This window comes from Lissotriton vulgaris, chromosome 2_1, assembly GCF_964263255.1.
Source record: "Lissotriton vulgaris chromosome 2_1, aLisVul1.2, whole genome shotgun sequence".
Lineage (NCBI taxonomy): Eukaryota > Metazoa > Chordata > Amphibia > Caudata > Salamandridae > Lissotriton > Lissotriton vulgaris.
In genome coordinates this window covers 1,240,510,217-1,240,536,783 of record NC_141687.1, presented here as the reverse complement: position 1 = coordinate 1,240,536,783, position 26,567 = coordinate 1,240,510,217, and the positions used below count along the sequence as shown (strand labels likewise).

At 44.3% G+C, this 26,567-nt stretch overlaps 1 protein-coding gene across 2 annotated transcripts in view; it reads right to left on the bottom strand.

Moving 5' to 3' along the window:
- The window catches only part of SCN3B (sodium voltage-gated channel beta subunit 3), a 166,229-nt gene that overhangs the window by 49,299 nt on the left and 90,363 nt on the right, over positions 1 to 26,567 (bottom strand). For both annotated transcript variants that reach the window (XM_086956957.1, XM_086956956.1), the window contains exon 4: positions 21,628 to 21,853. In XM_086956957.1, coding sequence (XP_086813083.1) covers positions 21,628 to 21,853 — 226 coding nt within the window. The remainder of the gene's footprint in view (positions 1 to 21,627; positions 21,854 to 26,567) is intronic.

The following is a 26,567-nucleotide window of genomic DNA, read 5'->3' as shown; positions in this document are numbered from 1 at the left end:
TCCCTGTCTGGTCGTAAATCAATGATTTCAAGTACCCCACATCTCAGTTGTGCAATGTTGTGTTTAAAGTTACGCCAGTGTTCAGCAATGGGGGAACTCGTGGTTTGGGTCCTGATTCGACTTTTGTGTTCATTAATCCTGACCCGTAAAGGTCTCTCAGTTTTGCAGATGTAGAAGAGGCCACATGGGCATTTAATGAAATACACTAGATGATGACTAGTGCAAGTAGCGTTGAATCTGAGATGGATGGTTTACCAGACCTGGGGTGGTGAATGATGTTGCCTTTTACCATGTTACTGCAGTTAGAACAATTCATGCAAGTTGCCATACCTTTGTATGTGACTTGAGGAGTCGGTTGAGTGTTTAGAATCTCCTTGAGGTTTCTCGCTCTCTTATAGGCAAACATGGGTATATCTTGAAATAAATCTTTAAAGTCAACTTCTGATTGTAGAAGAGACCATCTGTTGGTTATGATGTTTTTTAACTGCAATGATTGTGTGGAATAAGTGGAAACAAACACTTCTCTCTTAGTAGTTGACACCTTGGTGGTTTTGTGCAAAAGCTGCTCCCTTTTTACTGCTCGAGTTCTTGTTTCAGCTTCTTGGATGATTGAAGGGGGATATCCCCTTACACTGTATTTCTCTTTGAATTTTTCAATCGTTTGCATGCCAGTCTGCTCATCGGAGTGTATGCGCTTGATGCACAAAAATTGACTATATGGAAGATGGCGTTTCAGTGAAAGAGAAATACAGTGTAAGGGGATATCCCCCTTCAATCGTCCAAGAAGCTGAAACCAGAACTCGAGCAGTAAAAAGGGAGCAGCTTTTGCACAAAACCACCAAGGTGTCAACTACTAAGAGAGAAGTGTTTGTTTCCACTTATTCCACACAATCATTGCAGTTAAAAAACATCATAACCAACAGATGGTCTCTTCTACAATCAGAAGTTGACTTTAAAGATTTATTTCAAGATATACCCATGTTTGCCTATAAGAGAGCGTGAAACCTCAAGGAGATTCTAAACACTCAACCGACTCCTCAAGTCACATACAAAGGTATGGCAACTTGCATGAATTGTTCTAACTGCAGTAACATGGTAAAAGGCAACATCATTCACCACCCCAGGTCTGGTAAACCCATCCATCTCAGATTCAACGCTACTTGCACTAGTCATCATCTAATGTATTTCATTAAATGCCCATGTGGCCTCTTCTACATCGGCAAAACTGAGAGACCTTTACGGGTCAGGATTAATGAACACAAAAGTCGAATCAGGACCCAAACCACGAGTTCCCCCATTGCTGAACACTGGCGTAACTTTAAACACAACATTGCACAACTGAGATGTGGGGTACTTGAAATCATTGATTTACGACCAGACAGGGACTGCAATAAATATTTGTCTCAACGCGAGACACACTGGATCTGGTTCATGCAGACCTTGACCCCTTTGGGTCTCAATGACAAATTCGAATTGGCATGTTTCCTCTAAATTGACATTTGTATGTTGTTCTCTTAGAAATGTTCTTATATATTTTTTAATGGATGTTTCAATATTCTTTGACATTTGCGAATGTTATTTTGAAGTTCTCTCTTTGCATGATTGATTTAATTTCATTATCGCAATGTAGGTATCTTGCGCAGCTATTCTACCATTATTGTGCTATGTTGCTTTCATGGACCTTCGGTCACTCATTGCAATTATTCTTTGATATTTGCGAATGTTATTTTGAAGTTCTCTCTTGGCATGATTGATTTAATTTCATCATCGCAATGTAGGTATCTTGCGTAGCTATTCTACCATTTCTGTGCTATGTTGCTTTTATGGACCTTCGGTCACTCATTGTAATCTGGCTCCGGCATTTATTCTTCCCACACTTACACATGGCCGACTACGAGCACTCACACATGAGTCCTTTCTCTATTTCTATTTTCCTCTTCTCGACTTTCCGTTGACGTATATTATGGGCGCCTTTCAGACGCCGACACTCACTTTCCTCAGTGCACCGAGTTTTGATACACTGCGTCTCTGCAGCTTCTTTCGGTAAGATACGCGCATGCTTCACTTTGCATTTGAGCACCATTCTTATGCTTTGAGATTCCAAGCGTTCTTTCCTCATTTTCCGTAGTGTTCCGCGACAGTACCATCATGTTCAATCCTGAGCACTCGATCTACACCGTAAGCTTTTTTGAGCATGTTCAGTTTTTTTGACATTCTACTCTAGCTTTTTAAGTTTAACTCACTTGCATGGCTTTTTGAGTTCATTTCACGTGCATGTGTTCACAACTTTGTACCTGGGGTGGTTCATATGCAGGATCGGATTCTTGTGCACTTGTGCTGGTTTCAATCACGCCACCCGCTATTACACACTTCTGTTTTAACTGTGCACTCTGTTCCTATTTGTGACGGTCTCGTTTTTCTATACACTAGATGTTTATTCATTACGCTTTAGTTTGTAGTTTGGTATTCACAATTTGGTCTCGCCTTGCATTGAGTGTTTTTCGTCACCAATCTAGTATGATTCTCCTCACAGCCTTGTCTGAGTAAATATAGGCCTGTTGTTGTGATATAAATTGAGGTTTACACATGGTTTATGTTATTTTTCTAGACCCCCTGATGAAGGGCTTGTCTATAAGCCCGAAATGCATTGGGATTTGCAATTTCATCGAATTTGAAGATTGTAATAACATGTCCTGGATTCTGTGAATGTCAACATTGTCCTTGGATATAAACTTTTCCTTCATGTCTTCAATACAACGCTTATAATGAACTACAACCAATGTTTCATTTGGTCATTTCCTTTTATCTTATAACACTTTGAACATTCTTCTTGTGTACAATTTGATGAACTGAACAATATTTCAAAACTTGTTTGATTTACACTCCTTTGAGTGATTACGCTGTGCACAAGGCTACTTCGACTCACGTCTAGTATTTCCTAGTATTCTACGACAAAGGGTTTGCAGGACCCTTTTCCTTGTGGCACGCAACTGATTAACATTGATGACTGGTACTTCTACTGGTATTCACATTGATTATTGGATATAATTGAGTGCATCCAGGTTGCTCTTCTCCGCATTTTCAAGTTTCTGCACTGCAACCATTTTTGCACCACCTGTTTAACGTTCACTCAACTAAAACATGGCATCATTTGATGATATATACCTCAGCGGAAGCCACAGACATATACGACCTCATCAAGGAGGTGAGGAAGTTTGATGTGTCCTCGGGTCCAGTGCAACAACAGATCAAACAACTCGAATATCTCATGCGACGTGAAATCAACCAACGTCTGCATGCCACAACGCTCATCCAGTACCATCGGTTCAGTAGGATCCCACGTGGACTACGTCTAGCATTTAAGCCTATGCTGTTTAAACTTAACAAAAAATTCATGGAGAAGTGGTACGCGGTTCTTAATAAGTGCTCGCTCGACCTTATTTTATTGATAGTGGAAGAACTTTCACAAGTTCTTATTGGCTTAGAGACTGAAATCAAAGATTTACAGACTACCCTAACTCAACGTATGGAGACCGAAGCTTGGAAGTCCACTCTTGAAAATATTAATACCAAATTGGATTTGTATGCCAAAGACCTTCACGAAAGAAAAATCAGAAAATTCCGTCGAGACACAATCGACTATAAACTAGACGTGGTCTATTCCTGGGCTGAAGTATATGCACAAAAAAGAACAAGGCAAAAGAAATCGGACACGGGGTCATCGGATGAGAGTGTTGCTTCCATTACTGACACACAAATGTCCAGACCTCCTGTCTCGACAGTATCCACTAGTGATCCGGCTCAAGGCACTTCATCAACATCAAAGGATTTTTTATCCACCAGTCCAGCTGAAAACGAACCACCAACGGAAACTGGACCGCAAAAACCCGCAGAGGTTCCGGACACGGTAAAACCATCCAGGAAAAAGAAACATTAGTTGTAAACATATCATCTAAAGAACTAACTCACACTCAAATGATGGTATTAAATCGAGGGTGTTCTTTTGTTCCAACTAACCAAGCAAGAAACCTAGATGCTCAGGTTGAACTGTTTAGATTCATGAGAAAATTAAGATTACAATACTTTTTTTCTACCATTGAGTCCTCTGGATCTATTCAGGACACTTCAGAACTCCTAGAATTTAAACCCAAGAGCTCGTTCATATCACCCATCTCTCACAAGACCTTAGATCTTTTCGAGACTCTAGCCAAACAAGACATTGCCAAGTTACCGTCTACCATTCGATCCAAACAAAATTTATCTAAGAGAGAAAAGGATGCACTACGTTCACTTAAAGACAATACTGACCTTCACTTCACGCAGGCTGACAAAGGTGGCGCTCTCGTGATCATGGACAAGAATCACTACGAACAAAAAATTGAACTGATGTTATCCGACACATCCACATACCTTCCCTTGCCTGCGGATCCAACCAATGAATTCTTGAGAGTACTTGACAAAATTTTGAACAAGGCTTTAGAAATGAAATGGATTACGTCAAAAACCAAAGACTATCTTTTCAATAGGTTTCCACGTAGACCTCGTCTATATATGCTCCCGAAGATACACAAATCTTTGAGGGACCCACCCTTGAGACCAATTGTTTCGGGATGCGACTCCATACATGATTCTCTGGGAAGATACCTGGACACTTTTTTACAACCCATTGTTAAATCAAGTGACACCTATGTGCAAGACACCACACACTTGCTTAACATCCTCTCTTCCATCAACATTCCATCAGGAGAAGAAATCTGGCTAAGTACTGTTGATGAGGTAGCCTTGTATACCTCCATTCCTCACTCTGAAGGCATTGAGTTTATAGAACGGGCACTACTAAAAACTGATGAACTTAGAGCAAACAGAGTGTTTCTACTGGAGATTTTGCAGTTCCGTCTATTTCACAGTTACTTTCAATGGAAGAGTCTCTTTTTCTTGCAATCCAATGGAACTAGCATGGGTTTTCCGGGTGCTCCCAGCTACGCTAACATTTTTATGATGAAATTTGAAACCGAGCATATTTTATCTAAAATGGATTGGCTTGATCATCTACTTCTTTTCAAAAGGTACATTGATGACATGCTCATCATTTGGCGAGGCCCACGCAACACACTTGAAACCAGGATACAAGAACTTAACACCATACACCCACGGATCCAATTCACTTCCCAAATTGAAGCCACGAGTATTCCATTTCTGGATGTGTTAATCACGATACAAGACTCCAAAATAACCACCTCTCTTTTTACTAAGAAAACTGATCGGAACAATGCTCTGGCATACCAGAGCTTTCACCCCTGGTCACTGAAACGCCATCTTCCATATAGTCAATTTTTGCGCATCAAGCGCATACACTCCGATGAGCAGACTGGCATGCAAACGATGGAAAAATTCAAAGAGAAATACAGTGTAAGGGGATATCCCCCTTCAATCATCCAAGAAGCTGAAACCAGAACTCGAGCAGTAAAAAGGGAGCAGCTTTTGCACAAAACCACCAAGGTGTCAACTACTAAGAGAGAAGTGTTTGTTTCCATTTATTCCACACAATCATTGCAGTTAAAAAACATCATAACCAACAGATGGTCTCTTCTACAATCAGAAGTTGACTTTAAAGATTTATTTCAAGATATACCCATGTTTGCCTATAAGAGAGCGAGAAACCTCAAGGAGATTTTAAACACTCAACCGACTCCTATAGTCACATACAAAGGTATGGCAACTTGCATGAATTGTTCTAACTGCAGTAACATGGTAAAAGGCAACATCATTCACCACCCCAAGTCTGGTAAACCCATCCATCTCAGATTCAGCGTTACTTGCACTAGTCATCATCTAGTGTATTTCATTAAATGCCCATGTAGCCTCTTCTACATCGGCAAAACTGAGAGACCTTTACGGGTCAGGATTAATGAACACAAAAGTCGAATCAGGACCCAAACCACGAGTTCCCCCATTGCTGAACACTGGTGTAACTTTAAACACAACATTGCACAACTGAGATGTGGGGTACTTGAAATCATTGATTTACGACCAGACAGGGACTGCAATAAATATTTGTCTCAACGCGAGACACACTGGATCTGGTTCCTGCAGACCTTGACCCCTTTGGGTCTCAATGACAAATTCGAATTGACATGTTTCCTCTAAATTGACATTTGTATGTTGTTCTCTTAGAAATGTTCTTATATATTTTTCAATGGATGTTTCAATATTCTTTGACATTTGCGAATGTTATTTTGAAGTTCTCTCTTGGCATGATTGATTTAATTTCATTATCGCAATGTAGGTATCTTGCGCAGCTAATCTTCCATTATTGTGCTATGTTGCTTTTATGGATCTTCGGTCACTCATTGCAATTATTCTTAGATATTTGAGAATGTTATTTTGAAGTTCTCTCTTGGCATGATTGATTTAATTTCATCATCGCAATGTAGGTATCTTGCGTAGCTATTCTACCATTTCTGTGCTATGTTGCTTTTATGGACCTTCGGTCACTCATTGTAATCTGGCTCCGGCATTTATTCTTCCCACACTTTTACATGGCCGACTACGAGCACTCACACATGAGTCCTTTCTCTATTTCTATTTTCCTCTTCTCGACTTTCCGTTGGCGTATATTACGGGCGCCTTTCAGATGCCGACACTCACTTTCCTCAGTGCACCGGGTTTTGATACACTGCGTCTCTGCAGCTTCTTTCGGTAAGATACGCGCATGCTTCACTTTGCATTTGAGCACCATTCTTACGCTTTGAGATTCCAAGCGTTCTTTCCTCATTTTCCGTAGTGTTCCGCGACAGTACCATCATGTTCAATCCTGAGCACTCGATCTACACCGTAAGCTTTTTTGAGCATGTTCCGTTTTTTTGACATTCTACTCTAGCTTTTTAAGTTTAACTCACTTGCATGGCTTTTTGAGTTCATTTCACGTGCATGTGTTCACAACTTTGTACCTGGGGTGGTTCATATGCAGGATCGGATTCTTGTGCACTTGTGCTGGTTTCAATCACGTCAACCGCTATTACACACTTCTGTTTTAAGTGTGCACTCTGTTCCTATTGGTGACGGTCTCGTTTTTGTATACACTAGATGTTTATTCATTGCGCTTTAGTTTGTAGTTTGGTATTCACAATTTGGTCTCGCCTTGCATTGAGTGTTTTTCGTCACCAATCTCGCATGATTCTCCTCACAGCCTTGTCTGAGTAAATATAGGCCTGTTGTTGTGATATAAATTGAGGTTTACACATGGTTTATGTTATTTTTCTAGATCCCCTGATGAAGGGCTTGTCTATAAGCCCGAAATGCATTGGGATTTGCAATTTCATCGAATTTGAAGATTGTAATAACATTTCCTGGATTCTGTGAATGTCAACATTGTCCTTGGATATAAACTTTTCCTTCATGTCTTCAATACAACGCTTATAATGAACTACAACCAATGTTTCATTTGGTCATTTCCTTTTATCTTATAACACTTTGAACATTCTTCTTGTGTACAATTTGATGAACTGAACAATATTTCAAAACTTGTTTGATTTACACTCCTTTGAGTGATTACGCTGTGCACAAGGCTACTTCGACTCACGTCTAGTATTTCCTAGTATTCTACGACAAAGGGTTTGCAGGACCCTTTTCCTTGTGGCACGCAACTGATTAAAATTGATGACTGGTACTTCTACTGGTATTCACATTGATTATTGGATATAATTGAGTGCATTCAGGTTGCTCTTCTCCGCATTCTTTACCTTACAGACACTGAGCTCTCACTCCAGTCATCCTCTGAGACCTCTTCTACTATCAGAGACACTTATGCCAAGATTTACAAAGATTGTGCCTCAGTGTTGTGTCACTTTAGTGGTGCAGCCCCAATGCAAAATCCTTTTTGAATTTACTAACATGCAATTCAATTTGAATTGCTTTGCATGGTTAAGTAAATGTAATGTAAATCAAGGCAGCGCATAGTGTTGCCTTGCATTGCTTTGCATCAGGTCTGTGTGATATGAGGGGTGCGTGGGCGTTTCCATACATCCCTTCATGTATTTTGATGAAAACCCAGATTTACCAAGACTTGTAAACCTGGGTTTGCGCCAAAATGGTGCGCCTACTGAGGTTCCGTGACAATTGTAAGTGATGTTTTCGACTCGCACGAATATGGTCGAGTCTGGTATCTATGAACCGCAAATGACGAGTTTAGTGGGTGTGTGTAGTTTCGTTGTGCTAACCTAAACCGTTCGTCTGTTATGTGGGTTATTCTATCTGTACCCACGGGTTCCATCTTAGATACGGCATCCATTTTGTCTCTTGCCCTCAAGTAGCCAGCGAACGGACGTTGTCCGCTTCGCGACCCTGGGACTCCCAAGATACTTGCGGAAGCCACATGTCCTTTGAAACTGTCTTTATGACGAGGGGGATGATACTGTAAGGCAGATGGCCCCGCTCGAGGCTCATCTCGCCGTGCCGGTTTATTGTCTCAGCCGTGCATCTCATTAGGCACGTCCCTTTTGATGCCTGTAGCTCGCGTTTCCCGATACCTCCCTTTTTACACCCTTTCCAATCCCCCACTGTCTCCACCTTCCTCCACACCTGTCCTTGTTCCTTCTTCGATCTGTTTTACTGCTGATTGGAATGTACTAATGGTGGGAAGATGGGTTTTTACAGTTGGGAACCGCCAAATGTTTCCGCACTTATGTTCCGGACCTTGTGTGTATCAAAGTGACCGAAACGACCCCTCTGGGGGATAACTATGGGAACCAAGCCATAAACCTTTGTGTACCATGTAAACCTATGGGTGGATTGTGTATAAAAGGAGCGATCCACAAAGCCAATTTGAAGCAGTCTCCACAAGTAGCACATGTTGTACTTGCCGTGATTTCTGTGTTCCCTGCAGTAAATAAAGCTCGAATCTTTGACGCCGAAGGAAGTGTCCCGTGTCTCTGTCACTTGTACGCCGGAGCAGGTTACCCACGAAGGTTTCAGGTGTTGTTCCCTGACACCGCTGGGTCTTAAATAACCCAGTCCTTCAGTTGGCGCCCAACGTGGGGCTGCATCAGTGGTACCGGTCCAAGCCCGACGATCGTGAGGAACTTCGTGTGAAATCTCCGAGGGAAGGTGCACTCCGCTTCATCGATCCTGTTGTCGAAATAAGTGGCCCGAAGACTTTTCCCGCGAAGATTCCCGCCTCCTGACGGCTGCGACGGACTGCTGCCCTGACTGTAGACCTGTTTTGGCGCCTGGCGTAGACCTTGGTATAGCGAGACGATTGACGGGCCTTCCTGGTGACGCCATCGATCTTTGAGTTAAGTATTTGTGGGTCGCTCCCAGTGTTCTTGGTTGTGGTTCTTAGTTGTTGCATGGTTCCATTGCATTTGTGGTTCTTGGTACTTTGTTGTGATATTTGACGACTGCAGACGCCAAAAACCGAGGGTTTTCGCTCTTTGCTGGGACTTGCTAAATCCCGTAACCCTTGAAGTTTGTGAAACTCGGCTAGTGTGCAAGATGCCTGGTCGTAGTACTTTGTTTAGTTGTTTCAGACGTTGTGGCACGGATTCCCGACTGGAGGACTCGTGTCCGATACCTCCGGTTGGAACTCCCACTTATGAACTGTACAGTAAGCACGGATTGGGCCTGATTACTTTTAATGATTACTGGATTCGGTATACTAAGAAGGATGGTGTCCTTAGTTGGCCACCTCATGGTAGCTTCGAGACTCCAATCTTAGATAATCTAGAGGCTAAATTATTTGCGAAAAAGTCAAGGCCGGCCATGTTTGATGCCTTTCGGTTGTGGCGTAAAGAAGCCCGACAGAAAGAAATCAGACAGACTAAACGAAATCAGAGAGATGGTGTTGCTACCATTGTAAAGAAAGCAGAGCAGTTTCAGCGTGACAAGGAGGATAAGGAAAAGGAAGTGTTCGATAGGCTACAGCGTATGTCCATAGATAAATGCTATCCTGCTTTGCCTACGGAGTCGGATAAGAAGGAAGAACCAGTTGAGGATCCTTTAATGTCTTATCTTCTGAAGTCACCACCTCCATATGTACAGGGTACCGCAGCTCCTGTGGTTCCCCCTGTACCTATTCTTCCACCTATTCCTCAGCCTGTTCCTCAACCTGCACCCGTCCTTCCGACTGTTCCTGCTCCTTTGGCTGTTGCTATCCCTACTGCTCCTCCACTTCCACATACTCCTGCTCCCGCTACTGCTCCTGTTTTGTTAACTCCTGTTGTTGCCTCTGTTTCTACCTCTTCCCTTGTCAGTCCTGTGTCCTATACTTCTCCCTCTGTTCGTAGTCGTACTTCTCCTGTTGCGGCTAACTTCTTTCATTCTCTCGGACCTGTTCTTGGGTCCGCTGGTTCAGATGGTCCTCAGAGACGTAGTCAGCTTCCCGGTAATAGGGAACGCGCTTCGTTATATAATATGGCGATGGGTTGGATGACACATCCTCTTAGAAATCCACCACGTGTTGTACTCGATACGTTCTGTCAATTCAATATACCAACCCAAAGATTTGTGTTCGAAGAAATGTGTAAGGTCCTTCGTGATCAGATATCTGCCGATGCACCTGACGAGGTGCTGTCCGCTTTGTCCGATCTACAGCTCCAGTTCTCGAATGGACTGATAGTGGATACCAACGTTCGACGTGCTGTTGAGCGGTTGCTATCTTTCCGTCCTACTCCTATACCTCAAGCCTTGTTTGTTGAGGATGTTGAAAGGCAGCCAGATGAGTCTGGTCAATTTCCTATGCGCGAAGTTCCACCAGTATGGATGCCAGGTAATCCTGCAGCTGCTCCACCGATCTTGCCATATTTCCAGAGAGTGTGGATACACCTCCCATGGAAACGTTCAGAGGTGTTACAGGTGAAGCAATCATTGCCTGACCCTCGCAAAAATCCTACAGGGTATTACAAAGAGTTATCGCAGCTTGTAGATGCTACGATAATGAACCTTGCTGATATCGATATGCTGTTCGGCAATGTCGTACCGCAACCAGTATGGGCTAAAATCCGTCAGGAAAATCATCCGAATGAACTAGGTGGTGATTGGGCTGCCATTGTAGCGGCAGATGGTCGACAAACTGGTGGTGCTAAACCCGAGCAGTTGATTGCTGCTCTTCCTCAACGAATAATTACGCTAATGAAAACTCTTATGCCAGCTATGAGGGTGAATTGGGACAAACTGTCAGCTTGTAAACAGAAGAAGGACGAGAGTGTCTCCGACTTCTTTACGAGATTCGAGGAGGCATTCATCGACCATAGTGGTCAGGATATGGGTACTGAGGGTGGCCAACGGTTGTTTGTGGATAAATTTGTCTCTAACTTATTGCCCGATTTGAGCAATAAATTGAAGAATTCAGAAAGTGCATGGGCCGTTTCTACCGCAGCTCAGATATTGGCCACAGCACAATATTATGAGAATAGAGAGAAAGAAGAAAATGACCGCGCTGATAAAAAGACGAAAGAGCTTAAAACTAAAGTATTGTTACAGCAAGCGTATCCTCCATGTTCGAATCAGAATGCTTCGCAACAAAATAGATCGCAGTCGCAATCTAATCGACCACAATGTAGAAATGACTCCTCTTCCCAAAGATCCTCTCTAGGGTACAATCAGTGTGCCTATTGTAGACAGGAGGGTCATATAAAATTCAATTGTCCTGTTTTGAACGACCGTAATAGTGGTAATTCATCTAGAGGAGGTCGTGGTGGTTCTCAACAGACATCACGCGGTAGGGGTCGCGGTGTTCAAAATGATCGTTCAGATAACCAATCGAATTTTAATAACTGTTTTGATCAACGTGGATCATCGCAAGGACGATCTGCGCAGTACAATGTAGAAGATTATTACGTCGATCAGGGAACTGACGACAGTAATTACTAGGACAGCCATAGACAAGGAGAGGGAGTGGTATCAGTTCCGGTTGATCAGAGAGGGCCTTACGTCGCAGTTGCTACATCGGGCGTCGTTGAGCCTTTTCTGTTGGACACTGGTGCAGCGAAAAGTTCTATCATGCATTCGAAACTCCCTGGCGCACCTTTGTCTGGCTTAACAAATGTTTCCGTTGGATTCTCTGGCGCCCCCGTTAGCAATCCAGTTTCACGCCCTTTGCCTCTTACAATTGGGCCACGTGAGCTTGAAGCTCCATTGATTTTGACTACTGGTTGTGGTGAAAACCTCTTGGGTCTGGATTTGCTAAAACGTTTGTATGCAACTCTATATTGTTCTCCTGCGGGTGTAAAGCTTACGTTGGGAGAGAAGGTTGTCTCTCCTATGTACTTGTCTCTTGATAAGCTTCCACCGGAATTGAGTTCTCTTCCTGAATCTTTGTGGGCAACAGGTCCCAATGATGTGGGCCTGCTTGACATCTCCCCTTATGTTGTTCAGTTGAAATCCAATGTGCGATTGCCACGTATTCCCCAGTATCGTATTTCTCTTGATGGTGAACGAGCACTGTTGGCGATCATCTATGATTTGATCGACAAAGACGTTATTGAAGAGACTCGGGGAAACGTGTGCAACAGCCCTGTACTGCCTATTTTAAAACGTACTGATCCTTCGAAACCACCTGTTTATCGTTTTGTTATCGATTTACGGGAGGTTATTAAAATTGTGATTCCTCAGTTCCCTGTTGTGCCTGACATCACGGCGCTACTGACTCTGATTCCAGCATCTGCGTCTTGGTTTTCGGTGATCGATCTGAAGAATGCGTTCTTCAGCATCCCGATCGCAGAGGAGAGCAGAGACCTTTTCGGTTTCTCTCTTGGTGGGCGCAGCTTCCGATTTAAACGCGCTCCTCAAGGCTACTGTGAGAGTCCATCGATTTACAGCCAAGCCTTGAAGGGTCAACTGGATGCGTTTATGTTGCCGGCTGGTGCGGCCTTAATCCAATACGTCGACGACTTATTGGTGGCGGCAGATACTCGGGACATTTGCAAAATTGCTACGGTGTCGTTGCTGCAACATCTCTGCGACTTACATCACAAGGTGTTACCTTCTAAACTCCAATATTGTTGTCAAGAAGTAACCTATCTAGGTCACTTATTGTCAAAGGAGGGAAGGCGGTTGACCCCAGAGAGAATTGCAGCAATTGCGCGAATGACTGTGCCAGCAACGCAAAGAGATGTGCGTGCCTTTCTAGGTATCACGTCGTACTGCAGGCAATGGATTCCAAATTTTTCATTGCTAGCGAAACCATTGGTGGCTCTTACGTGCAAGGATGTTTCTACTCCTTTACCATGGACGGAAGAATGTCAGAAAAGTTTTTCTGAATTGCGTGACTCATTGTGTTCGGCTCCTGTGTTAGGTACTCCTGACTACAGTAAGCCATTCACGTTATATGTTCACGAGAGGGAAGGTTGTGCTTTGAGTGTCTTAACGCAACCTTTTGGTGGTAAGCAACGTCCATGTGCATATTTTTCCTCGACCTTGGACCCGGTAGCTAGAGCGTTGCCGAGTTGTCTGAGAGCAACAGCGTCAGCGGCGGTGTCCATCCGACAATCAGCAGGATTGGTCATGGATAATATGCTTACGGTGATGGTTCCGCATGCAGTCGACACTCTTTTAAATCGTACGAAAACTCAGCCCTTGACAAGTGCGAGGTTGTCCGGATACGAGTTGACGCTTCTGGCAAGTCATATTCAGATAAAACGTTGCAATGTTCTGAATCCGGCAACTTTGTTACCCATTAGTACAGAGTCAGATGAAATAGCAGCCCATGACTGCTATTTGCGAACAGAGGAGGAAACAAAAGGTCGAGTGGACCTTAAAAACACTCCTTTAGAAGATCCAGATGAAACACTGTATGTGGATGGTTCGTGTTTTAAATTACCGAATGGTGATGTGACCACTGCGTATGCTGTTGTAACTTTGAGTACTGTTGTGGAAGCTGCGAGATTGAATCAGAATTCTGCCCAGGCTGCGGAGCTGATTGCCTTAACTAGAGCGTGTGTGTTAGCAAAAGATAAACGTGTGAATGTGTATACTGACAGTCAGTATGCATTTGGTGTTGCTCAATGCTTTGGACGATTGTGGAGAGAGAGAGGTTTCATGACATCGCATGGTACGAAGATTCAGCATGGCCAACTTGTGAACGATCTTTTGGATGCACTTACGTTGCCTAAGCAGGTAGCGATTGTTAAATGTAGTGCACATCGTAAGGTGACGGATGATGTTGGTCGTGGTAATGCGTTTGCGGATGAGACTGCTAAGGAGACTGCCCGGAACCTTAGCACTCGAATGTATGTGACGAGTTCAGTTAGGTGGCCTACAGAGTCGAGTATGTGTGAAGATACTATTGAGAGCGTGAAGGCGATACAAAATGAGGCCACTGAGACTGAAAAGAAGAAGTGGAATGAAAGTACGGGAAAGTTGGATGCGAATGGTTGTTGGATTGATTTGTCGGAGCAGAAAAGATGAATGTTACCAGATGCGTATGTGCTGGCTGTTGTGACAATGGCACATGGGTTAGCACATATTAGCGTGAAAGGTATTTGCAAGTTGTTATCTCCTGTGTGGAAGAATGATGGTATCACGAAATGTGCTGAACGCTTGGTTAAGAACTGTATGGTATGTATGTTGTACAATCCTGGTAAGGGAACCCCAACTCCTCCTGGTAGTTTTGCTCCCCCTTCGTGTCCCTTTGAGGTGATTCAATTAGACTTCATCCATATGGAGAGATGCAATAACTTGAAATACGTTTTAGTTGTGGTTTGCGCGTTCTCCCGATGGATTGAAGCCTATCCTCTCAAGGATAACACCGCTTTGTCAACGGCAAAAATCCTACTGAAGGAATACTTTCCTCGGTACGGAATGCCTCGGGTTGTATGGTCTGATAACGGAAGTGAGTTCGTGGGGAGTGTAATGAAGAGTGTGTGCAAAGGCCTTGGAATTAATCAAAAATTCCACAGCGCCAATCATCCCCAGTCAGCTGGTTTGGTTGAAGGGTATAATGGCACCCTTAAACTAAAATTGGCGAAGATTCAGGCTACGACTGGTCTTTCGTGGCCTGATGCTTTACCTTTAGCTTTACTATCAACAAGGGCAACCGTACACTCCCGAGTAGGGCTCAGTCCCTATGAAATAGTGTTCGGTCGTCCTGCAAATGTTTGGGGGGTCCCTAGACCGGCTGCGTTCTGTGATCTTGAGTATCCAATGTTGATCGATTATCTTCATGACTTGACTGCTAAACTGAGGTTAATTCACCAACAGGTTTACGAAGCACTGCCGACGCAGACTGAGGGTCCAGGCCACCAGCTCCAGCCTGGAGACTGGGTGGTTACCAGAAATTTTTCTCGGAAGAAGAACTTGGAGCCCAGGTTCACCGGACCCTACCAGGTCCTCCTTGCCACGAGAACTGCTGTTCGTCTTGAGGGGCGGAAAAACTGGGTGCATGCCACCCATATGAAGAAAGTCCCTATTCCGTTGCCGGCAGACTCGTGGGTGAGGAGAGGCATTGCATCAACTGAAACCGAAGGGTTGCCGGCGTTTGTTCCTTTCAGCGACGCACAACCTGTCGGAGAATCCTCAGTGCAGCAGGAAGACACTGTTGAACATTTGTCATCAAAAGACTCAAGACCAGAACATTCGACTGATCAGCAGGACGCTGTCTCTTCAACGGATCCTTTGTTTGACGAGCAGACAAGTTGTGGGAAAACTCGATACTTTTTGCGATCCCGCACTAAAGACTAATAAAAAGATCCTGTTCTGTCCCTTGACAACTGCATTATCCCGTTTTCCACGATCAGTCTGAACACCTGTAATTATTCTTGTACATATTGAAAGTTTTTTTTTTCCCTACGTATTTTTGTCTCCACAGCTGAGAGACATTGCATATATATATATCATAAATAAAGGCCCTAGGGCCGCGCGCGTACTTCTTTCTGGTTAGTAGGTCTTGACGCTAGGTTAAAGACCGTCGGTTCCTGGGAACTCCTGGGAATTGACTACTGCTACACAGAACGAAGTGCGTCAAGAAACGTTGCGGACGGTCATAGGGGATGGCGTTTTCAAAGCTGATGGATGTGGAAAGAGCACAGGCACAAAGATTTGAGCTGCAGCGACTTAGTCGTACGAAATGTTTTATGTTTCAGATATTTGTATTGTTTTTGATTGTTTCTGCATTTTTGGCGGGTGGGGTGTACTATATGATGTCGTACTTCTTACCTTCTGCCATACCTACACCTATTCCTACTTCTGACTCTAAATTCACCTCTACAGCGTCTCCTCATTCCTTCCATATCTTACCCGAACACGAGCAGGCTAGACGTGCAGAATTTCGCAATAATTCCTTTATTCAGCTCCTTCACCAGCACCAGTTAGTGGTTAACACTACTAATTGTTGGGTGTGTGGGTTGATGCCACATACCACAGATAAGGGAATTCCATATTTGGTTTTACCGTATAGTTCCCAGGGTTCTGCTCGAGCATTCCAAACAATGTTCCGAAGCGCACTAGGTTTCCACCCCATTCGAGAACCACGTTCTCCCTACTCTGGCCCTGGCTCGTATCAGAAGCCCTTGTCTATAGCGATAGAGGATTTAGATAGCGATATCTATGATCCCTCGCTTATTCCCGAGGAAGAGGTACAAGCCTATAGGGTCTTGAGTAGAGGCGAGTATAGTGTGTTCACTGGTGAAAAACAGCTTAAAAGCTCACCCCCGATATGGGTCGTACCCCACATTGGTAATTTTTGTCTCATAGGTCGTGGCCGAAGATCGAAAGCCCGACTTGGAGAGAGTGCTTGCACTGAAAATTACATATTGCCGATGGTCTCGTCCCCTGTGTTTCTGGCTGCCAAGGGTACATACTTTATCTGCCATGATCGTGCGTATGCATGGTTGCCCTTCGACTTTGTGGGCTCATGTTTTATCGCAAATTTGTTGCCTCCGACGTTTACTGTAGATGCAGATTATCACAAGACTAGAGTTGTGAGAGGCGTAATTAGCGAAGAGGACACTGCCGGTCAAGAGGCAGGAGACTTTTTCAAGGGTTTCCTCCCGTTTTGGGGGCCTATGGTTAATAGTAGGAACCTGAGACAGTTGACTCGAGTGGTGGAATCGACAGCTAATATTACTGCCAGTGCCCTTGGTAATATCACCACAGAACTTCAGGCGGATAGACTTATGACGTTACAAAACCGTATGGTTTTAGACGTGATCTTAGCAGATCGAGGTGGGGTATGCAAGGTGATCCATTCGAGCTGCTGTATTTTCATTCCTGATAACGCTCCGACTGTCTATCAAGCCATCTCAAAGTTGCATAAAATCTCTGAGTCCATACACGTGGACGTAGGGGGTTGGACGCTACTTGGGTGGTTTTGGGGCCTGATGTCGACTTGGGGTTGGAAGATTCTGATGATTATCGGAGTTGTTGTGGTGTTCCTGTTCATGTGCTGCCTTTGCGTGCAGTGTGGTCCTGCCTTATGTGGCCTCTGTGCTACAACGTGTATAAGACAGCCGCCTGTTACCAAAGAAGCTCGGTTGGACAGAGCTATGTTACAGCAACATCTAGATGGTCTAATGAATATCGAGTATGATTCCGACTAGTGCTTGCCTACATGAGGGCAAAAGGAGCGTCTGAGGTTCCGTGACAATTGTAAGTGATGTTTTCGACTCGCACGAATATGGTCGAGTCTGGTATCTATGAACCGCAAATGACGAGTTTAGTGGGTGTGTGTAGTTTCGTTGTGCTAACCTAAACCGTTCGTCTGTTAGGTGGGTTATTCTATCTGTACCCACGGGTTCCATCTTAGATACGGCATCCATTTTGTCTCTTGCCCTCAAGTAGCCAGCGAACGGACGTTGTCCGCTTCGCGACCCTGGGACTCCCAAGATACTTGCGGAAGCCACATGTCCTTTGAAACTGTCTTTATGACGAGGGGGATGATACTGTAAGGCAGATGGCCCTGCTCGAGGCTCATCTCGCCGTGCCGGTTTATTGTCTCAGCCGTGCATCTCATTAGGCATGTCCCTTTTGATGCCTGTAGCTCGCGTTTCCCGATACCTCCCTTTTTACACCCTTTCCAATCCCCCACTGTCTCCACCTTCCTCCACACCTGTCCTTGTTCCTTCTTCGATCTGTTTTACTGCTGATTGGAATGTACTAATGGTGGGAAGATGGGTTTTTACAGTTGGGAACCGCCAAATGTTTCCGCACTTATGTTCCGGACCTTGTGTGTATCAAAGTGACCGAAACGACCCCTCTGGGGGATAACTATGGGAACCAAGCCATAAACCTTTGTGTACCATGTAAACCTATGGGTGGATTGTGTATAAAAGGAGCGATCCACAAAGCCAATTTGAAGCAGTCTCCACAAGTAGCACATGTTGTACTTGCCGTGATTTCTGTGTTCCCTGCAGTAAATAAAGCTCGAATCTTTGACGCCGAAGGAAGTGTCCCGTGTCTCTGTCACTTGTACGCCGGAGCAGGTTACCCACGAAGGTTTCAGGTGTTGTTCCCTGACACCGCTGGGTCTTAAATAACCCAGTCCTTCACTACTTGGCAGAATGTAACAAGGAGAAATATCTTTATTTCTCTTCATTTCTTTCTCTTTCAATGTGTCCGGAATTCTACCACACACATAGAAAGAGGAATATGCCTCTAAGGATTGTTTTTGTGCAGAAAGTTAATCATGTTTGTAATGCAGGCAACCGTGATTCTCGGCACTAGGCAGCACACAGTGCACCAGCACTGGGAGAGAGCAGAAGTGTACTACCTTTTGGTAAACATGGTGCATTTCTGTTCTCTTCCTTTCAGGTAATACAGCAGGTTGCCTTACTGTGTTGTATTTGATTAAATAAAGTAAATCTGTCCCTTAGTTCTGACCCTTGTCCTGCCTCTTCATTTTTTTATCTCTATCCCTCTCCTAATCTTCAATGTCACAAAGTTTTCATCCATCTTTTGCCATCAGAGACACTGAGCTTCAACTCATCTGACCTTCAGGGCTGCTGAGTAAAGTCCCTCCCTTGACACATTTGACACTATGATCTAATGTGCCTCGTAGCCTCAGTAGCACTGACCATAGACCACATTATGCCCTCATTAAATCTAACCCTTTTCCTTATCCTCAGTGGCACTGTACTCAAGCCCCTTCTCTCTACTCTCAGAGGCACTGAGACCACACCACTCTTCTACCCTTGGATTATCGAAGCCTTTATCAATCATCGTAATTTTTAGTGCCACTGGGCTTAAATACTTACTCACCCACATGGGTACTTGGACCTGCCCTTTTTCCTCGCCCTCAGTGTCAATGAGCTCTGAGCATTCTCCTTGCTCTCAGTGACAATGAGTTTTGTTACTTCTCTTTAATCTCACTGATACTGAGCTCTCCCCACCTTTCTCAACATCACAAACAGTGAGGTCTTATACCTCTCTTAATTTTTTGGCCACTGAATGGAGATCCTCTCTTGCCTTCAGTGTGATTGAGCTCTGATCTTTTGTATGATTTGTGATAACAACCTTAGACTCCTCCTACCTTTAGTTATACTGCTGTTTAATACCTATTCTTACTCTCAATGACACTGAACTCCAACTTTTGTTATTCAGTCAAGAATTTTGAGTTATGTCAGCTCTATTAGCTGCAAGTACCCTGAGTACTACCCCCACCGTACCTTCAGTGATACAGAGTCCTGCCCCCTCTGCATTGCCCTGTTCTTAAACTTCATCTGCCCACATTTACATGGACCACTGTCCTTACCGGCTTTGTTACTGAGCTGTTTGTGTTGCTGAGCATCAATGAAGACTATGACCCTGATCTCAGTCTCAGGGATACTCAGTTATGGCCCATCTCTTACAAACAAGCATACTGTATTCTAACACCATCTTTGACTGAGGGACTTATACTCATTTCATACCCTCTGTCACAATTACCCCTTATCCGTCTCTTACCCACAGTCTCACTGAGAGTTGACAGCTTTCCAGCTATCAGAGAAGTTCTAGTACCTCAATTCTCTGTGGGGCACTGACCTTAGTCTCCACTCTTACCTCACAGAACTGAACATTAACCCCTCTCATTAGTCATAAGTCATAAAGACATTGACCTATGACTCTTATTTCTGTTTTCAGTGACAATAAACTCCTTCTGGCTCTCTACTTTTACCCTTGGTGACACTACGGGGCCCATTAGGATGGCGGGCGGACTTAGTCCGCCCACATCCCATCGTGTAAGGGGACCGCCCGCCATAAGGGCGGGGGTCCCATGGGGGGTATTAGGATGCATTCTGTGTGTTTGCCTTTGCGGCGGGCGGTGCTAAAAGCACCGCCCGCCGCAATGGAAAAAGTACATTGTACATTGCAAAGCACAACGTGGCAGGCACCCATGTGCAACACCCACCCCCCTGAGTCCTTGGGGGCCCGCAACGGGCCCCCAAATCAGACTCTACATGCCTTTCCCTGGCGGCATTGCCGCCAGGGAAAGGCATCAGATTTAGCCCATTGTAATATGGCAGGCGGTGTCTTATAGACACCGCCACCATATAAACCCTGTTCTGCCCCGGTCACAAGGCGACCGGGGCGGAAAGGTGGAGGACGGTCTTTCCGTCCGCCGCGGACCCCCAGCCATACTAATATGGTGGGGGTCATTCCGGAGCGGCCGGCGGTGACCACCGCTGACCTGGCGGGGGCAATCCGTCCGCCATCCTAATGGGCCCCTAAGTTTAGACTCTGCTCTTACCCTTATCTTCACTGATCCTGCATTTAAACTTCTCTCTTACCCCTCAGCATACGATTAGTTACACTGAGTTCTGAACCCTCTCCTCACAGTCGTAGACTGTAAGCTTTGAGACTTCTCTTAGCTTCATGAACACAGAGCCGTAATCTTTCTCTTACCTAGTGGTCCGTAGAGCTCTTTCCTCTTTTTAGCCTCATTATTTCTAACCACTCTCTTACCATTGATGGCAGAGGTTCTGGTTCCTCAAATTCATAAAGACACTGAGCTGTGACCCAACTCTATCCTTCAGTGAAGCTAAAATGTGGTAATGTTCTACCCCCTCAGTAACAGTAAGATGAGACTCATCTATAAACTTAAGCAATACTGTGACTAGACTCCTTTCCTAAAGGCAAGAATGATGACATTTGACCTCTGGCCTTACCCTAACTGACAGTGAGTCCTGACCCCTCTTTTTTTCTCCAGAAGAACTGTCCTCTGACCACTTTCACAGACTCACTCATCCCTATTCGTAGTAGGTGCTCACAAAATATTACTTTCAAGGAGGCTGAGGTCAGCCCCCAGTTTACCATCATGTGCACTAAGCTCCTGATGCTCCTGGCCACCAAGTTTATTCTTCTCACTGATCGCCAGGTACACCAATCTGTGACTCTACTTTTACCCTCAGATACTAACCTTTGACCACTCTTTTACCTTAAGCAATATGGAATTCTGAATCCTTTCCCACCCTCCCTAACATCTAGCCTGGAACAAAAGATTTCCAAGACAGGCCCAGGAGGATTTAAATTATGATATTTTGATCAATATCATGACATAAAACAAAAATGTATGTAAAATGCATCCAAATGGGTGGCATTTGTTTAATAAACATTTTATGAGGAATTTCTGGCATGGATCTCGTTCTCCAGGGCTTACAATGGCCCCCATGCCCTAAATCCTAGCATAATCTCATGGACACAGAGGAAGAATTTACTTACCTTCTTCAGCCACTACTAGATGAATGAGTGTTGTGCTCCGTACAGAAGGGCGGTGAATTTCAAACTTCAATTCACGGGTGACGTTGCAGGTAAACGTGCCAGAGTCATTCATGGTCACATTATGGATTATGATGGACACATCCTGCATGTCTCTGCTGCCCTCCCACTGAACGCGCCCCTGGAAGGGACTTACATGTTCCTGTGGACCTTGGCTGTATTCATAAATCTAAGTTAGACAAACCGATGAAAAGGATTAGAACTAATCTACTCTGTATGACAACAGAACAACATGCAAAGCAACTTCTAACATTTGTATTTCAAAGAAAGGTTATATTTACAACATACTAGAGACATTATAATGTCTGAAAGATGGGTCTAACATATAGGGATTACAAAAGAAATTGAAAAAGGTAACTCTATGCTATATGTTTTGTAAATGCTCTTAGTGTGGATAGGCTTTAAACAACAGTACATATTATAATAATGCTTATTTATATGCTTAGCAAATTAAGTGTTACCATGTGTAAACTCCATTAGCTTTAATAAGATCTCTAACTGTATTTGGACAAAATATTGAGAGACAGAGATGTCATAAAAAACATATTGTGAAACAAAAATACCGTGATTTAGATATATTGTCAAGAATATATTTTTTTAAGTAAGTAAAATCGGTGTTAAGAATATCGTTTTTAAGATCGTTTTCAACAATATAGTTAAAAATATAGTTTTTTCATTATTTTACTATGTTTTAGTGTATATATTAATTTTATGTATTATTGTTCATATAATTGGAGATTAATTTTTTTAAATATAGTTTGTAATTTTAAGTGATTTAGATTTTTTTATTTAATTGCTATCAGTCAGTCAGTCATAAACTTTATTTCGGTCATAAGACCATAAAAGTGCAAGTGCAATACAGTTCATACAAAGCGATAAAAAAACGAACAGAGTACTTTATTAACCTGATTAGAGGTATGTCACGAGCCATAATCTAAAATTCTTTGGATAAATTGACTAAACATAAGTGCACATAAAAGACCAAGCCAACAAAAGCCTATGCCTATTCCTGAATGGATGACATGGCCCACTGTGCCACCTTGATACTCAGGTTACAAATGTCCCAAAAACTTTGCAACTGAGAAAACTATAGCCGGACCAAAGTTCGATTTAAGGATACAGAAGGCTTCACCATGACAATGTGTGCCCAATTGTTTACAGATTGGTTTAAGCCATTTTGGTCTCAGACGGGAATACCTTATAAAAAACAAAAAATACATGTGCAATGGACTCTGAAGCAAAGACGCAACTTGGACAAAACTGGGAAGTGGTGGAAGACTGTCGCCAGGTGCCTGTAAAAAAGTTTGCAGTGAGAGAACCGAACCTGAACTGCATGTACAGTTTCTTATCCTGGGCCATTGTGATAATCTCTAAATATTGTTTGTATGAACTGGACAATTTAAAATCCATGAACTCTGTAGTTAAGCGTCCCCATGATGAATTGGTAAGTGAAGCCTGTGCTACCCAGCCCCAGTAATGTGTCTTGACTACATCTTTGTGGGAGCAGTACTGGGTTCTTAACTTCCCAATAACTCTCTAGTCCTATTGTGGTTAGCAGGGATTTAACATTGTGGATCCAACCTATCTTCTTGAAGCTATCAAGTGTGCTAACCTCCATGTGTGCAGCAGCATACGGGAACAGCTCAGGGATGGACCTTATGTTCAGCCAAAACAGTAAGGGATGCAGCTTGGCCTTGTATGTAATAGAGACTCTACCCAAGTCCAGCCCTAGCGGTTGGAGTGGCATACTCTGAGGTAGCGAAACCAGGGACCTCAATAACTTATTCTCTGTATTCAGGAGGGCACCCATCTTTCAAAGCCCCGCAATTTGGCTCCATAAAGAGCATAAAGAGCTTTGGAATCATAAATCTGAAGTGGGGCTGCTACTGGTTTACCGAAAGAAGTCCTATGTTATTTTGTCTCGGCCCCTGTTGTTTGCCTGGGCTTTAGGGTCCGCTTTGCTACACAAGGCTTCCATGAGATATCTTCAGAAAGAGTGTTACCCAGGTAGTTGAAGGTGCTCACCCTTTCCAAGGGAACCCATCCTAATGCTAATTTACATCTAAAGGATTTATGAGGATTGAACAATAACAGCGTCATCTTACCCACCCCAAGGTAGGAGCATCTGCTGGGACATCGGAAAGAAACTGGACAACACCAACAAACCCTGGCAAAATTTGACTCATGGAGGCAATAACAAGATCCTAGTGAAGGCCCATATCTTTTAAAACATGCCAGAGCTTGTTGGTCCTTGGGATGAGATCGAAGGCGGTCTTTAGTTTGATGGAAGCTATGTAAAGGCCCCTGCGACCAATGACCACAGTCTTCCAAGTCAAGAGAAGGAAATGGAACACCTGATCAATGTGCCTGTGTTTTTCTAAAACCAGCTTGGTTTTATGTTCAATAATCCAGTCGTCAATCTTTAGAAAGAGTGCACAAGCGAACACCTTTTGAACACAGTCTATAAAGCTGATAGGTCTGTAGTTGCAGGGTGACGATCTATCGCCTTTCTAGTACACAGGGATCACCTCTGCTCCTTTCCAGAAAATGAGTATTTGGGCCCCCTCTACTATCGCATTGGATAGGGCAAAAATGTAGCTTGTCCCGTTCTCACTATCGCAAATGAATACATCGCCAGGATGACATCAGGCCAAGGGGCTTTAGCCTTTACGATGGAATTAATGCAGGACTTGATTTTGCTTTTGGAAAAGACATCCGTGGCTGTAATGTGAACAAGGCCAGAGGGGGACATCTTCTGTGTCCAACACACAGGGCCCAGAATATAATAAGGAAACGTGGTCATCCCATACCTTAATAGAGATATTATTGGTTGGGGGGTGAGGGCCTATTGGCACCCCCCTGGTAACTAGGAGCCAAAACTTCTGCAAGTCTTTCCTAGCACAGGCCTCCCAATTAACATCCATCTATTTTTGTCCTACTCCCTTTTAGCTCAAACGTGAGCTAACTTGTAAGACCTCCTCAGTTCCCACACAAGGGCCAAATTATTCGCTATAATTGCCTGGGCTAGTTGAGGTCTGAGACCTCTACACTCCTGGTTAAACCAGGAGAACTGAGATCTTGTCTTCAATATGAGCATGTGTGGGCATGTTGGCTTGGACAAATATATAGTCAACTGCTCAAAGAGGCAATTATGGCAGGCCAGAATATCTTCCAGCCCTCCCAGATGATAAATTAAGCCTTAAATCTCTGCTGTGCTTATCAGTAGGTTCCGTTTAATTGCTTCAAGCTCGCCTTCGTCCGGGGGCCATTTGAGTCGTCTATTATTGTTTCTTGAGAGTAGCTCCCTTGACGATAAGATGAGTTTTGGAAAACTCCGAGAATCCTCCAGGAAGACCCCAAAGAGAGTCTCATGGGATTGTGGTCGCTGTCCGTGGGAGAACTCTCTCATAATCCTTCCTTCGTTCTTGGTCGCAACTCAGGTTTTGGAAGGGTGAAAACCTGTTACTAAGGGTACAATCAGTGTCAGGTTGGCCTTGGGCTAAATAGATTGTGAGTGGAACTGGATTTTCTAACAAGGAGTCAGCATCAATGTCAGTTGGGACAAGGTGGTTCGACTTACTACTGCGCATGGTTGGTTTCCTTAACATTGAGATAATTAGTTTTTGTATTCTCTGATTTGAGCCAGAGGGGAGTCTGTCCGGGCTATGGGTTGGAACAGACCCAGGTGGGACTAGGAGTTCCTCGCACTCGATCAATAGGTAGTCAGTGCGATCTAGTACACAGTTGTTTCAAGCATTCTTACGGGCAAGGTTGGCTTCATTGGATAATATTTGTGACTGCCCACCCCGATAGTCAACTGATTTTTTTTCCTATGTCTGATCCAAGACCCACACTTGCAGTAAAATAGAAGCAAAGCCACAATGATTTCGGTCCTAGCTGCAATTGTAAAATCCTTGACATCAGAAAGGCACTGTTACCCTCGCTCACAGGCAGAGTCAAAAATGCTCCACACAAAACTCCTCCTAGCACTGTTGGCAAGCAATTAATAGTCCAGAGGGGCAGAGTAATCTTGTATCAGCTGTTGGGCTGGGGTACAACCTAGTCACCTTGAGGGTCCCACTCCAGCCTGGCAGTTACAGTGCAGTGATGTAGGTTAATAAACAAGCCAGTCACATAGAGTGGGAAAATGGTTACAGAGACACAGTACCTTAAGATGACATCTGTATAATCCAGAGAGTCCCAGTAAACAGAAGCCAAGGTGGGTGCCCTGCCCTGCCTCTTCCTGTCAAGGCGGGTAAGGACAGGCCCACCCTTGGCCTGGGCTTTGCCTGGGCGTGACCTGTGTGCATCCTGCGCTGCAGGACTCCAACCTCGTGTTTATGGTGCGCCTGCACCGGAAACAGCATTGCGGCCACCCTCAGCCCGATGGCAGGCTGGGAGCGGTAGTCTCCCTCAGCCAAGTAGGTCAATGTGGTCCCATGATGCAGGACTCCAACTGTGAGTTTATGGTGCTCCTGAGCCAGAAACAGTATTGCAGCTCTTCCTCTGGCCAATGGCAGGCTGGGAGCGGTAATTTACCTCAGGGAAACAGGTCAACTGGGTCCCACGCTGTAGGACTCTAACCGTGAGTTTCCGGCGCCCCTGCGCCGGAAACAGCTTTGCGACCCCTCCTCTGTCCGATGGCAGGCTGGGAGCGGTAGTCTCCCTCAGACAAACAGGTCAATGGGGTCCCGCACTGCAGGACTCCAACCATGAGTTTATGGTGCTCCTGCACCAGAAACAGCATTGTGGCCCCTCCTCTGAATGATGGCAGGTGGTAGTGGTAGTCTCCCTCAGGCAAACAGGTCAACGGGGTCATAGCCGGTTTTTGGATTTGTAGGGGGATAGGGTGGGAAGTAAATAAAGTAATAATTAACGATTAA